Source organism: Aedes aegypti, unplaced genomic scaffold (assembly GCF_002204515.2).
Source record: "Aedes aegypti strain LVP_AGWG unplaced genomic scaffold, AaegL5.0 Primary Assembly AGWG_AaegL5_hic_scaff_1610_PBJ_arrow, whole genome shotgun sequence".
Taxonomy (NCBI): domain Eukaryota; kingdom Metazoa; phylum Arthropoda; class Insecta; order Diptera; family Culicidae; genus Aedes; species Aedes aegypti.
Genome location: NW_018735065.1, coordinates 80799 through 94307, shown reverse-complemented (window position 1 = coordinate 94307; position 13509 = coordinate 80799). Strand labels below are relative to the sequence as shown.

General features: G+C 38.1%; 1 protein-coding gene across 4 annotated transcripts in view; it reads left to right on the top strand.

Moving 5' to 3' along the window:
• The window catches only part of LOC5568724 (glycerol-3-phosphate acyltransferase 1, mitochondrial), a 117495-nt gene that overhangs the window by 40978 nt on the left and 63008 nt on the right, over nucleotides 1-13509 (top strand). For 2 of the 4 annotated variants that reach the window (XM_021856380.1, XM_001658057.2), the window contains exon 1: nucleotides 11428-12122. The exons of the other annotated variants lie outside the window; for them this stretch is intronic. In XM_021856380.1, coding sequence (XP_021712072.1) covers nucleotides 12058-12122 — 65 coding nt within the window. In that variant the 5' untranslated portion in view covers nucleotides 11428-12057. Of the gene's footprint in view, nucleotides 1-11427; nucleotides 12123-13509 lie in introns of those variants that run through there. 4 annotated transcript variants of the gene reach the window in all.

Below are 13509 nucleotides of genomic sequence, written 5' to 3'. Positions count from 1 at the left end.
TCGCATCGCTTGAGAGGATCAGCTCAGGTAGTTAGTATGCTCATCGAACCATGTCCGTCTCTCGTGCGATCTTGTCTTAGTAGTGGCTTAAGTAAGAAGAAAAGCAGATGATCAGACAGTATTGTCTATTTTCTATTCGGACTACAAAATAATCGATTGAATAACATAACCTCGGTGGCAACTCCACCACGGGGTGAAATTATTCAAATTTGCGGGCTAGTGGCTCCTTGGATAGGCCTACCTCTATCTTTACATGCAACCATGTACTTCGTTTTGGTAGAATTAATGGTCAGGCCTATCATCGCTGATTCCCCCTTCAGAGGTACAAAGGCATCCTCCACTGCGATCGATTACAACAAGGTCGGTATCGTCCGCAATGCCAAAGGAACATGTGCGACCGTGTGCTGATAGTATCGTTTCTGTACACGTCACATCTCCTTATAGCACCCTCGAGTGCAATGTTGAACAGAAAATTCAAAAGTGCGTCTCCCTGATCCAATCCGTCTAACGTTGCAAAAGAGGTTGACACCTCGTCTGCAATTTGAACACCTGATTTCGAACCATCCAGCATCACACGTATCAGCCCACATAGTTTCTTTGGAAAACCATGCTCAGGCATAATCTGGAACAGCTAATTTCTTTTCACTGAATCGTACGCCGCTTTGAAATCAATGAACAGATGTCTGCAAGTTATACTCCCGGAATTTATCTAAGATCATTCGCAAGATAAACATCTGGTCCGTTTCCGTGCGGCCCTCATGAAACCCACCCTGGAATTCCCCGACGAAGGACTCTACGAGTGGTCTCAGTTTGTTGAACAGGAAGCGCAACAGTATTTTGTACACCGAATTAAGCTGGGTAATCCCTCTGTAATTGAAGCACTTCAGTCTGTGCTCCTCTCTGTAAATTGGGAGGGATAAGTTAAGGGAGTCCATCCCAAGTAACATAACAGCTTATTCAGCTAAAATGCTGTTTATACAGCCTCTTTTCAGCTAAAAAATGGTTATTCAGCAACCATTGTTACCTGGGAATTATGCGATCCATCATCTGTTCATTGATTGCAAAGAAACGAATGATACAGCGAAAAGAAACGAATTAAAAGTGACAAATAATGATAGAACATGGATTTCCGACAAAACTGATTAGACTGATTCTTCAAACGCTAAAAGGATCGATATCGAACGTACGGATTGCTTTCAACATCCTTTACGGGTTGTCAACTTGAAATATTCGTAAATGTTGCTGGTGCCGTAGTAATCGGAACCAGCTAAAGGCAAATCTCTCGAATACTACACGGATCCTTCCGGTGACCGGTACGGTCATGAATCTTGAACGTTGAAAGATGTCGGGCTTTTGGAGAACTTAGAATGCTGAAAATAATACCCATCGTTTAATACCAATGACATCTGGCGGCGTTGCATGAATTACAAGTTATACTTATCGAGTCTATGAAGAAATAGGGCTCGACATGAAGTTTACATGCCGGAGGAACGTCAAACTGCAATACTTCACAATACGCTTTCGAGGTTCATCCTATCATTACATCTTAAGAAAATTTTACGAAGGTCTCAGGACATCATGGACTGTTCAGAAACCTCAAACTAGTGAGAAACTACAATATCAAAGCTATAATAGTGATGATCATTCTAGCGCAGCTTTCAATCGATGCCCAAACGACACAAACCGTCGAAGGCTTGTCCTATTATCTCACCACCATCTGTATCACGTTGTACTCACGAAATGTTTGACGCCCTTCAGCGCTGATTGATTGGCAAGATCTGCACACGCCATCAGTAGGCACCTATGTAGGACTCCCACATTGATAAGACGCATCATGGGAAAATCGCGCGCTGCACTCAATCGACAGCGCAGTCGCTATCCTTCGTTTCTCCTGTTGCGTCGCCTTAAAGGCTGACTAAAAGTAAATTGGTACGCACAGAAAGGCCTGTAATTCGGGATTCAATAAGTTTAAAAATTCCATTTAATGGTTGGTGTACTGCCGCTTTGAAATTGCCCAGTGTTTTTCTATTTTTCTAAATTTCGGACAATTCGGAGGATTCATTTGCCTAGAGACACAATCGATCTTGTTGGCAGCATTCCACACCTTGGAGTAGTAGCAGCTGACCAAATCACACCAAAATATGACTTTGTTCCTATACTTGTGAATGAACAGTAATACACGCTTTTTCAGGCATTCTTCGAAACTTGGAATGTCATCGTCGAGGATGCGACGGATGGTTCCGTTTCTTGGCAACTGCAAATAAATTGCCAAGTTATGAAGCTCTTCCCTAACTTAAATCTTCCCGGCACATCCCCACGCTGCTCAAAACGAGTTTGGCGTATGTTTCGTCATCTATCAATGTGCAGCCCGATCGTACAAGAGTCTTGTACGCTTTGTGTCTACGGAATTCTACTTCATGAGTCAGTTCGGATGTTTACTGGCTTTGTACGACTTGTAGCAAAGGGGCGGTCCATTAATTACGTAAGACAATTCAGTTGGTTTTTAGACCCCTGGGTGTCCTTGTAGGGTTTGAGCACTCGACAAACTGTTGTTGTAGGCATCTTTAGAATCTCAGCCAACTTGTAACCGGATCACTCCGGGTGGTTCAGGTGTTTGTATTGCGTTTCTTTTGAAAATTTTCCGTTCTGCGGTAGCCGCCAAGTTCTACCGCAGCTGTCAGAGTTCTACCGCAGGCTTGAAAATCATTGTATCATTGAACGAAACTAATTAATCAAAGTATGCTTGTAGAGTCTGAAATTTTGAAAAACAGCAGAAAACAATAGTAATTAGCGTGGTTTCCAAGGTATCATCGCAGCCGATCTATGATGCTTTGTGAGAATCAGTCATGGAACAGCTGCGGTTGCTTTCTGTTCTGTTCTGTTGTTTCTGCACGCGATCGACTAATTAGATCGAACCTGCACCAGTTGTTCTCTCTGTAGAAGTGTAGACAAACCATTGGGCGGAGTGAATGACTACATAGAACACTGTAAGATGACGTTGTGAAGGTGGCGTTTGACAATTCAGAAGGATTGTTTACACGGATTAAGTTTTTATGTAAAACTTCTTAAACCTGTTTTTCGACTGAATTTTTATGAATTGACAATCAAACGATCGCTTTCATGAGAATATTGGAAAACATCAATCATGTTTTCTGACCTATATCATTTTCAACCGGAAGTTTTTTGCATATCGTACCTTGTAAACAATCCCGCTGAAATGTCAAAAAAGTGAGGTTAACTCGGTTAACTCTATTCTAGGTACAGTCGACTCTCCACATCTCGATGTTCTACATCTCGATATCTCTCCCTATGTCGATGATTGCTTCGGTCCCTTCATTCTGCATACGATTTCGCTCTCCATATCTCGATATCCTCCTTATCTCGATATCTCCATAATTTGATGTATGCCTGTTGATATTTTGTTCCAATTTTTTCTCCATATGTCGATATGAACATTATCAAAGGTTACTAGACCAGGTTTAAATTATTCAGAACAATTTGGAAACTCGAAATAAAGTTTGTTTGTTTATTATTTTCATAGTAACGGAGTGATTTTCACTCTAGTGTTCATTAAATTAATGTTCTTTGTCTCGATCTCCCCCTATCTCGATGGTCCCTTCGATATCGAGATGCGACTGTAGTAAACGCTACATGTAGAACACGGGTGGAATATGTTCTAGCCATTTTATTTTACTACACCTTTCGAAGATACCGTTTTGACTCATACTCCGAACACTTAAGGCCAACAGTGACTTCAAACACATCTGATGGGCATAAATTAGCTGATATTTGTGTAAATTTCAATTTCTCCGCAAAACCCAAGTGTTAGCTGTTGGGTGTGCCGTTGAAAATGTTTATTTAAACTTGTTTAGTATTGTTGTAACGCTAAAGTATGGAACAACATTTTGATTCAAATGCCGAACACTGATCTCATTCTGTCTCATATTCCGAACAGCGCGAATAAATCGTATTCAAATGAATAATTTTGCTAATGAATCTATCTGAGCTAGTTTAACTCGTCACGAACTAGAAAATCATCACTATTCCCGAGGTATAAAATAGATTGGAAGGAGTTAAAATTGAATTGTAATTGATGCCATTTCCTGGTAATTTGATGACATATTTCAGCGAAACATTTCAATCATATCGCCATACAAAAACCGAGTGTTCGGAATATGAGTCTGTTCGGAATTTGAGACAAAACGGTACTACAAACAGCGCATCGTTAAAAGCTACCGAGCCACTAGAGAAATTCTGTTAGCCGATCTTATATTTTTTGTAAGAATTATTGCATTCGAGTAGTTGTTTTCGAATTCTTGTTGTAATTTTAGGAGTCTAGTAAAAATTCTGGGCATCAGGGGGATTTTCAATTCAGGTGGGAATGTGTGGGCTTCCGGTTACGAATCTTTCGATATCCTGTAAAAATCTTTGAAACTCCGATCGGAATATTTGGTATTTTGTTAGGAATCTTTGAGACAGGATTCTTGCCATCTGTTGTGAACGAAAGCAATTCTAGTTAAAATCTTTTTATAATATTTGGTATTCAGAGAGAAATCAAAGATTCTGGTAAGAATCTTTTGAATATCTGCAGAAATCTTCGAGATTACGCTGAGAATATCTGGAATATCAATAAGAATGCTTAGAGTTTCGTTGAGAATCCTGAGGATACAGAGGGGATTTTTTCTAAATTCCATAAATTACCACCACTACAATCCCCATAACAATCTGAACATACCCACCTGAATTCCTGAATTCATACCAAATTGACAAGCACATACAATATTTTCACAAATTTGCAAGATACTCATTGGAATATCATTATGTTCATTGAAACGTTAGCGTAGTTACGGTATACTTCGTAGGTTGAATACTAGCAATTTTCATGTTTCTTTTTGATAATCTCATTTAGACTGCTTTCCAGAAACAAGGCTGGGGAGTAAACCTTAATTCAATCTTAAACAAGACAACTAAACGTATGAATATCGCTTTTCCCGGGGAAGAAATGTTGATGTAGCCCTTACTTGTTTTTCTTTCTCAAAATCAAAATATTTAAATCAGAGCTGTCAAGCTGAGCGGCAGTCATAGACTCTGTAAGAGGCGTCTCTCATGTTCTGTGGCAGAGAAAAGATATATGCCGGACCCGCATCTGCCATCCCGCTGAGGGCGAAACAGAACGGTTTTGGAATCTCCAGAAACAAGTTTCAACTTGCTCTCCACCAAATCCACACACTTTGACTGCGAAATTGCACCACGACCCTTGAAGATCCCATATAAATCACCAGAAAAACACCTATCAGGGTGTCGACTACCTGGAAAAACCTGGAAAGTCAGGGAATGTCAGGGAATCCATTTTTTGACCTGGAAAGTCAGGGATTTTTTTTTTTTTGGTTGAAATAACTTAAAACAGTAGTTCGGTAAAACGTTGCGATCTACTAATGGGTTCGGTCATCATAAGCAGCTCATGCAATAGAGTAAATTCTACACCGTCATCCACCTGTTAACTTCTGTTTTTGTCCTGTTTTGGACATACTAAAGAAATTACTCCGAAAAATTTTCAAATAATTACTCGAAAGATTTTTTTAGGAATCCAGAAAATCTCTAGGAAGGAATATAAGAAAAATGGTCTTAATAAATTTCTTCGATACTCATTATTTTAAGATTTCTAAAAGATACACATAAAAGAATTGGTTGAAAGATTCTTGGACCACTTCCTCACTGCGTTGCTGGAGGCACGACCAGTTTTAAAAAGACATCAAACCTCTTATTATTAGATCAATTATGTAATGAATTATTCTTCAGATGAATACTTCGGGGAAGAAAACCTAGAATCAAATCGCGGAAGTCTAAAATATGAATTAAAACAAAAAAAAAGTACTCGAAACTGAAGAAGTTTGAAGTTCGCAAATGAAATAGGCCTATTTGTCACAAGATTAGCAAAATATTAGAGTTTAACTTGTTCGCCTCGCTAGTGATTTTTAGTATTTCTTTTTTTTTTTGCATTGGTAAGTGTTTTTTTTGCATCGTGAAGTATTAAAATTCAATAAGTTTTCTTTCTTATACATAATGTAAAACTTGCTCCAAAGTAAAAAAGTGTAGTAACAAATAAGCTGTAACGAATAGGGTAGCGTATATAACTTGGACATGCATATAATTTGGACAGGCTGCTTGTTCTATGCTCATTTACAATGAGATGATGAGGAATTTATGTACGGAAAATCATGTATTGCATTATTAATACACTATGCTACTTAATAATGATGGCCAATTTCATAACAATTACAAATTGGCTTCAAAAATATCAAAACTGTAAATTGTATCAAAAGAACACCTGTGAAACCTACGAATGCAAGAGAATGTATGTTTCAAGAACATACTTTAAACGCAATAATAGCGCTCAGAATAGGCATTCATAAAAAGTTTAAAGGCGGCAATATGATAAAATATGTCTAAAATTGAAGCTAAGTTCATCTAAAATCTTAACGTTAGTATATAAGGCATAAATCAGGTGGTGTCCAAAATATATTACGGTTTTTGTTCAGTTGATATAATTTGGCCATCTGATGAAACGCACTGGAATGTCGCATGCATGTATACTTGCAGGCGTATTTCGTGGATCTGATGATATTTGCTTCCATTAAATGAAATTATTGATTATCACTAATATACACATCCAATAAGCGAAAAAATGCATAAGTCACATGTAAACTCTTCAAACATTATGATATGATCGTCCTTTTAAGAAACCATTGAATAGATAGTGAGATAACGCCCCTGTCCAAATTATATTCACATGAGGGTGTCCAAAATGTATATTTGATGGCCGAAATGTATAACAGACAGGCAATTAAAAAACGCTATTTTGGTACCTATTGCTACAGTTTGTAAGCTTTTTCTCTCCAGAAACTCAGAAAACAATGATACATTAAGCATATAAGTATCATAATATAATAAAATATTAGTATCTAAGGCAGTTAATCGATCGCCGTTTCCAGACATATCCTTAGCCTGTCCAAAATACATAATTTACCCTAATCGCAAAAAAAAAAATTGAAAAAAATAATGAATGAGTTTTGGGGAAAAAATCCGTGATTTTTAAAAAAATGACGGAATTCTTCAAAAAAAAATTAGAGAAGCATCTGGAGATTTGATTAGTGGAATTTTTAGAGCAACAGTTTATGAAATAGTATCATCTGGTATTGAAGGTATATGCGTAGAGAAAAACGTTTAGAAGCTTGTGGTGGAAATCTTAGAAGGGTTCCTGGAAAATATGAGTTGCGTCGACACCGCGGAGCAGTGTTGGCAGCAACATTTAACTGAAAAAATACGTTTGAGAGTTCTAAGTTGGAAATCACTGTTTAATTATTTGAAGCTATTCTTCGTACTAGTTCTTCGACAAAACATGGGAATTTTACCTGAAAAGAAAGCTGTCCGAATTTCACTAAAAAAAGCATGGTGTATCTTTATAGTTTGCGTATAAGTTAAAAAGTATACTCTGGTAGCGGAAGGTGTCACAGTTTTCGTTTATGTCTGAAATTTGTGGAATCATTTCTGAGGTATTTAAGTATCTAACTTTCGCGCTTGAAGATTTCAACTGAGTGACCCAGAATTTTCAGAATATGTATTTAATCAGGTTTTACCATTTTATGCATACGAATCTTTATGCTTTAAAGGAAAATTATCAAGTGCCCAGTTTAATCAAACTAGCTTTAAAAAACCCTCTAGGAAATTATCTAATAGATGTTTTTGAGTAAAGTAAAAGCTTTTGCTCAATTTATTCATACGGTCTATAACATAAAAAGGTGGCCGGCCATTTGGCCGAACGCCGTTTGGCCGAATGCCGTTTGGCCGAACGTCATTTGGCCGAATGCCGTTTGGCCGAATCATGAACAAAAAAATCAAATTGCTACAACGCTGATGTGTAGGATTCATAAGTGTGACCCAATAACTGATAAGCTGATTAATTTGTTGATTTTTATGATGTGACGGGACGTCATGTTTGTCACTATATAAGAGCTCCAAGAGAATGATAACATCGACCCTTTTATTCAGGACGAAGTTGTGAACTCCACACTTCACGTTAAGACACTGAGGTGATGATTGATTCGCCACTGGATTACCAATGGTGTAATAGGGTCTCAAGTGTTTTTAATGATTTCATCAGAAATTATTCTTTCTAGTTATACTGGTTCCATAACTATCGGCAATGATTGACCTTATATTTTAATTGGGAATTTTTCCTTCTTTAAATCATCGGCAATTCTTTGTTGTTGTACTGGTGAAATAAATTATTATATGCATTGCACTTGTTTTAATTTTCATAAGAGATTTATCCTTCTTTTGTTCATAGGCTGTTCTTTCAAGAGGGAAATATTTTTCATAATAAATTTAATTAAATCTTAAAATACGTTCTTTTTAAAACATATTTTTTAAGCTCAAGGTTAACTTACACACTCCGAAAAAATCATGCGATTTTACGTCTTTTGGATGCACATAAAAGAAGCGAGCCAAATGACGTGAATTTGTGTCTCATTTTAAATACTATGGTGACTGATTCGGGAAATGTCAATCATAGCGGCATCGTTTTCATGTCCTTCATCATGTAAAATTACATTTTTCTTTCAATACATCTTTCAGAACCCATTTTTACGTCATTTCATCACTTACATAATGTGCCATTCAGTCATAATGTGAATTACGTCCGGAGAGATTTTCATTATTTTTAAGGGTGTAGATGAGATGTCATTCTCCTCCAAGATTAAAATTACAACTTGGGAACTGAACACTGCACCGTTTCTTGAATATAGCAATAAACGACTCGGTGAACACTTACGTCAAAGAAGTACACTGTTTCTCCGTTGTGAAAAGAAGAAGCCAAGACTTGTTGATGTCAGAACTATGACATATATTACTTAGTACGATTCGAGGGATCGAAGCAAGCCGATCCAGCAGAAGGACGAATAAGTTTTAAACTGTTTCAGTTACTGTCAAAAGTTAACTACAAACGCTATGCCAAAACATCTGCTGGTGGCTATTAGCACTAGCATAGCATTGAACAACTGCTTACATTTAGGATGTTCTTCTTTCAGCTCTACTGTTTCTTCAACTAACACTAAAAAGCTTATGTATATCAATGATGATATTTCCTATTTTTATGAATAAGCTGGATAAGTTTTTTGAAATTCATAATAAATCCATGCTAACTGTAGTTCACTTTTGTTTTCATTTTCGGCCAAACGGCATTCGGCCAAATAGCATTCGGCCAAATGACCCGGAACCCATAAAAATATACATTATGTAAAAATATTCAGATATTTATCTTCTTGTACATATAGTAATTATCACGGATTAAGGTGAAGATGAATCGAAGCCAAAATTCAAATTTCCAAGAGCACAAATCTAGAGAATCAAACAGCCGTTTAGGCTGAAAACTTAATCGATTGGTCACTAGCTGGTGGTGACCAATCGATTAAATTTTCAGCTTAAACGGCTGTTTGGTTCTCCAGAATTGTGCTCTTCAAAATTTGAGGTTTGGCTTCGATTCATCTTCACCTTAAACAAATTCAAAATAAAGACTCCCATGTTCCTAGTAGTTGCTCAAAAATGTATGGCGCTTGAAGTAATAGTAATAAAGTAATAAAATCCTGCTGTGATTTTGTTGCTTTCGTAGTTTAGCAAAAGTCACAAAATCACAGTTAAAATCCTAAAGTCGAGTATCCTAGATCAAAATCTAGAATACCGTGAAATGTGTACTGTGATATGCCAAACTTGGGTAACTTTTGTAGTACCAATGGACCAAATGTAGTACTAGAAGTGGTACGTGATTAATCTGAGCCCGACTAACATTTCGTCTTTGGTTCAAATCAACCAATTCAGTGGTCTGGAATTTTTCTTGGAAAGGACTGGAAGGTCAGGGAAAGTCAGGGAATTTTATTTTCAAAATTGAGTCGACACCATAAATATCAAGAAAACTAGCGTTACACTTTTTGCTCAACACCCGGTGGCAGCCACCTTAGGGCCTATTCACAAATTTCATAACGCTAAAGGGGGTGGTTTGATGTCCTTAAGATGTTATACACACTTAAACAAAAATACGGATTACGGTGAAATTTCACCGTAATCTCAACAGCTGAATCACCGAACAATCTGTAAAATGATTGAACAAAATCATAAAGAAAAACAAGAAAACGGTTCAACCAGGAATCGATCTCCCGACCTTTCGATCAGGAAGCAGGCCTGCTACCACTAAGCCAGCTTTCACTGCTTGATAATGGTGTGCAAAAACTGAAACAAAAGGAAGCTCATGCCTGCCAGAGCGGCTGTCACACGATTTCACAGAAGTTCGGTGAAAATAATGCTTTTACCGAACTGTTCGTTAGTATTTCACAGGGTTACAGTAAAATTGTTTGTTTCACGGATTTGTTACGGTAAAATAGTCGATTTCACGGATTTTTTCGGTATAATAATAGTTTTCACAGGAAAATCTGTATTTTTGTTGTTTACAATTCGAATTCGGTGATTTATTTCACAGGATACTGCGATTTATTTTAAGTGTGTACAGCGCTTATGAAAATCGAAATGTATTCATATAAAATGTGTTACGTGCGGGGTTGGTGGGGATCCAAAAATGATCATTTTTGGCGTTATTAAATTTGTGAATGAACCCTTAGTACCCTCTCGGTTCAAATATCAATGATATATATCGACACTAGTCTAATTAATTTTCTCTCTGCACTGCACTGAACACTTCAAACGAACTTCTAAACAAAATAAAATATACTTTTTTGTCCAAGAAAAACCCAAAAAATCAAACTTTCTCGAGACGAATTGACAGCAGCAAAATTTTACACGTCCGTCCATTTTCGCGCACCGCCTTCTCTTTTTTTCTGGAATATCAATATATTCATTGAAATCCCAGAAATTACAAAAAAAAAAACAATCTTAATGGAATCATTAATTTTTTTTACCGAAACCCAAAAATATTACTGAATTCCTAAGGATTCTTTAAATAAAGGCAGTCCCATATCCAATCTAACAGTGGTTTCTTAGTTAAGTACAGAGGATTCATCGGTTTCCTTAAAACAATCCCCAAAATCCCTTCCATTCCCAAATTGACCTGCATTCGGACACAGCCGGCGCCGTTATCGTTTTTTAGTAGTTACACATTGCGGATGCTACTGACCACGGGTAGCATCTGTCCCACTCCAGAGACGTATTAGCGACGCACGAAGGGCGTTCCGATTTACTCCTATTCAGCCTTTAGTATACTTCTGTGTACTTATCAGTCCTACTCAGCTCGCCCGTTTGGCTGTATACTTAAAGGTACGCGACGAACCAAAGTATTCTCGACGGCGAGTAGTATGTAGTAGCGTTCTTTACTCACACTTTCAACCCGTGCGATTTACTCAAGGCAACAAAACATTGGCGCTGCTCATCGCAGATTTTCAGTCGCATTTCGCGGGTCGCCATGTTCGGATCGGAAGTGGATTGATTCTTGGCCCTTGGTCAGTTTGTCGTGCAAAGTTGTTCATAGGTCGGTGATAAGGCGCGCTTCGGTACTTCGGTCCGGACGATCGGTCAGTCAGTGGTGAAATTTTGAACCGGTGCCAAAAGTGATCGTCATTCGGCGGCGGTGGCGTGATCATCTATATCTGCTGGGTCGCAGACTCGGGGGATCCGAAAATAAAAAGGGGTCAAGCAACCCCACACCCCGTTCAAAGCGAAGGTTTCCGGTGCAAGTGTGTGGCGTCGAATTTCCCTTTCGGTTTCGCGCATGAATGATTTGGGTACGACACGAAGGGTACCCCCAATTGCATTGACGAGAGAAGACCTCGGCTGGTGTGTGAAGAAAATTGGCTGTGGTGAACAGCGAAGTGAGTGTGGTGAATTCAGAAAAGCTCTCTTGCGTTGATCGACGTCGTCGTCGTCGGGAAAATCTTCCGCTGAAGAAGGGTATGATTGTACCGAAGAAAAAAGCCGACGCTTGATATCTCTGGATTGTGTGTGAACAGGTGTTTTCATTGATTCTACACGAGAAGACGCCGAGTACAAAGTTTCAAAATGATCGGCATCGTGGAGGTGTTACTATTCCTCTGCGTAGTTGGATACTTCTTCAACAAGAGCAGGTATGACGATCTTCACCTTGTCTAACGAGAGAGTCAACAAAACCGTCTGTTGTCAATAAACTGTTGTTGACTGCGAAACAAAGACTCGCTATCGATTTGGAAGTCCCATCTAATCGTTCCGGAAGCTCGCAGAAACAACCCCATTGAGTGTAATCGCTTTCTTTATGTTCTAGTCAGCGCTTGTAAAAGAGGCCCGGACTTGAAGGGTGATGGAGTCAAGAGAATCTTGATGTAATAAGGAGCGCCTCTCAAGTTTTCATTAAAATTATTAAAAACAGTTTGAAATACTTTTTTATCATTTTGTTTCAAGACAAATTCTGATCAGAAGAAAATAGCAAACTTATATAAATCACATACTAATCTGAGCAACAGTAAACTAGCCCTTACTCGATATTTCGTATTTCGATATCGAGTTAGAGAACCATAGTAAAAGTTGGTTTTCATGGCTACCTCGATCGCAATTGCACTCTATACCTCCCTAACTCGATGGTCCCTTCAACATCGATTTATGGAGAGTTGACTGTAATATATCTCAACTTGTTATTGATTTGCTACTTATTTTTTTTTTTAGTTTTTCTTGTAGACAAATCTACCGAAAAGTTTTTCATCGTTCAATATAATTTAATTATCATTCGGGACCACAAAAATATATGTACCAAAAAAGTGGATCATGGGTTAGTCACTTCTTCTTCTTCTTCTTCTTGGCATTAACGTCCTCACTGGGACAGAGCCTGCTTCTCAGCTTAGTGTTCTTATGAGCACTTCCACAGTTATTAACTGAGTGCTTTCTTTGCCAAAGTTGCCATTTTTGCATTCGTATATCGCGGGCAGGTACAATTATACTCTATGCCCAGGGAAGTCTAGGAAATTTCCATTACGAAAAGATCCTGGGGACCGACCGGGAATTGAACCCAGACACCTTCAGCATGGCTTTGCTTTGTAGCCGCGGACTCTAACCACTCGGCTAAGGAAGCCCCCAAGTGGGTTAGTCACCTATCTTGTTAATCTAACTGGTTATGTGATACTTTTTTATGCTTATGTTCAAAATAGGTAAACTTAGAACGAAGCCACACATAACATTTTCAAGAGCACAAGACTTGAGAACCAAACAGCGCTCCGCGTTGAAAATTTATCCCACCATCAAGCCAGTAATTTGATTGATTTTTAACGCGAACTGTTATCAGATTCTCCAGTCTTGTGCACTTGAAAAATCAAAGTTTGGCTTCATTTTATAATCACCTTTCACGATTGTTATTATGCGTTGTGTTTGGATGGGCATCTAAGAAAGAGGTATGAATAAAATGTATTCGTTGGGTTTACTATATTTTGGGTAGTGAATGCTACGATAATTATACTGTTTTCTAGGAATTTCGGGATGTCGATGGGA